The sequence below is a fragment of the Pteropus vampyrus genome, unplaced genomic scaffold, assembly GCF_000151845.1.
Source record: "Pteropus vampyrus isolate Shadow unplaced genomic scaffold, Pvam_2.0 Scaffold12126, whole genome shotgun sequence".
Taxonomy (NCBI): domain Eukaryota; kingdom Metazoa; phylum Chordata; class Mammalia; order Chiroptera; family Pteropodidae; genus Pteropus; species Pteropus vampyrus.
Window position 1 is genome coordinate 26 of NW_011900907.1, and position 1,105 is coordinate 1,130.

General features: G+C 40.0%; 1 protein-coding gene across 1 annotated transcript in view; it reads right to left on the reverse strand.

Moving 5' to 3' along the window:
• Positions 1-542: 542 nt before the first annotated feature.
• LOC105310805 (diacylglycerol kinase eta-like) overlaps positions 543-1,105 on the reverse strand; it is a 4,388-nt gene continuing 3,825 nt past the window's right edge. Inside the window, exon 3 of the mRNA XM_023526857.1 lies at positions 543-878. Coding sequence (XP_023382625.1) covers positions 621-878 — 258 coding nt within the window. The 3' untranslated portion in view covers positions 543-620. The remainder of the gene's footprint in view (positions 879-1,105) is intronic.

Here is a 1,105-nt window from a genome sequence, read left to right on the forward strand (position 1 = left end):
AGTTTTTATACTCCAATAGGATTAGAATATAGTCACGTGAAAATTACAAATACTTTCCAATTTATTTTATACTTTAATCTTGCTTACTTATTTAAAAGTCCTGAGAAAATGGATCAGTGAGAACCATTATATCACAAGCCTCAATCAAAGGGCCTATCATTCAATGTATGTGACTCTTCAAACAAAGATCAAGTTATACTTCTCATTTTTATGTTACATGGACTTTAATAATTGTTCCCTCTTCTTTCGAATGTTATTTTCAGAACAATTACATTTTTTAGGTTGTGGTTTTTCCTTTTTTAATATAGGAAACTATAAAAAGAAAATGAAAATAGCCGTAAACTTCAATAGCCAAATGAGTCCTCTTGACATTTCAAAAAATCAAAAGGATAATATCACATAAACTTAGAAAATTAAAAGTATAGAAAAGTATTTCGGTAGGTAGAATAATGTCCCCCTCCCCATCCTAAAACTGTCCATGTTCTGATCCCCTGAACCTGTAAATGTTACCTTACATGCCAAGAGAGACTTTGCAGATGTGACTCAATTAGGGACCTTGAGCGGGGGAGATTATCCTGGATGAAGTGGGGGCGGGGAGGGCAGTGTAATCCCAAAGATCATTAAAAGTAGAAGAGGGGGCAGAAGAGCAGCAGGATGCCACATGAGGAAGACTCAAGCCGCCTTTGTGGGCTTTGGCGATGGAGGAGGGGGCCACAAGCCAAGGAACGTGGGCGGCCGCTAGAATCATCAAAAAGCAAGGAAATACTTACATCGTCCTCTTTAGTTCCTCCCCAAAAGTTAGTGCCTCCGGCATAGCTGGGGATGTTCAGCACTGCTATTCCTTGCAGACTGGGGAGAGGAATGTACTGGCCGTCGCACTGTAAGGTAAAAGGCTTGGGGGTTAGATGGAAAGAGCAAAGCCGCTAGCTCGGAAGCCACTAGAACACCAAACACGAAGGATGGTGGAGGGAAGTGTGCTGGGAATGTGTGCTCTCCTGCAAATAGACTCCTACACACTACCTTAAAGTATAAGTATAGCAGAAGTTGTTATAGAAAACCAAATTAAACAAACAAACAAAAATAACATTCCTACCTCTTCTTTCAA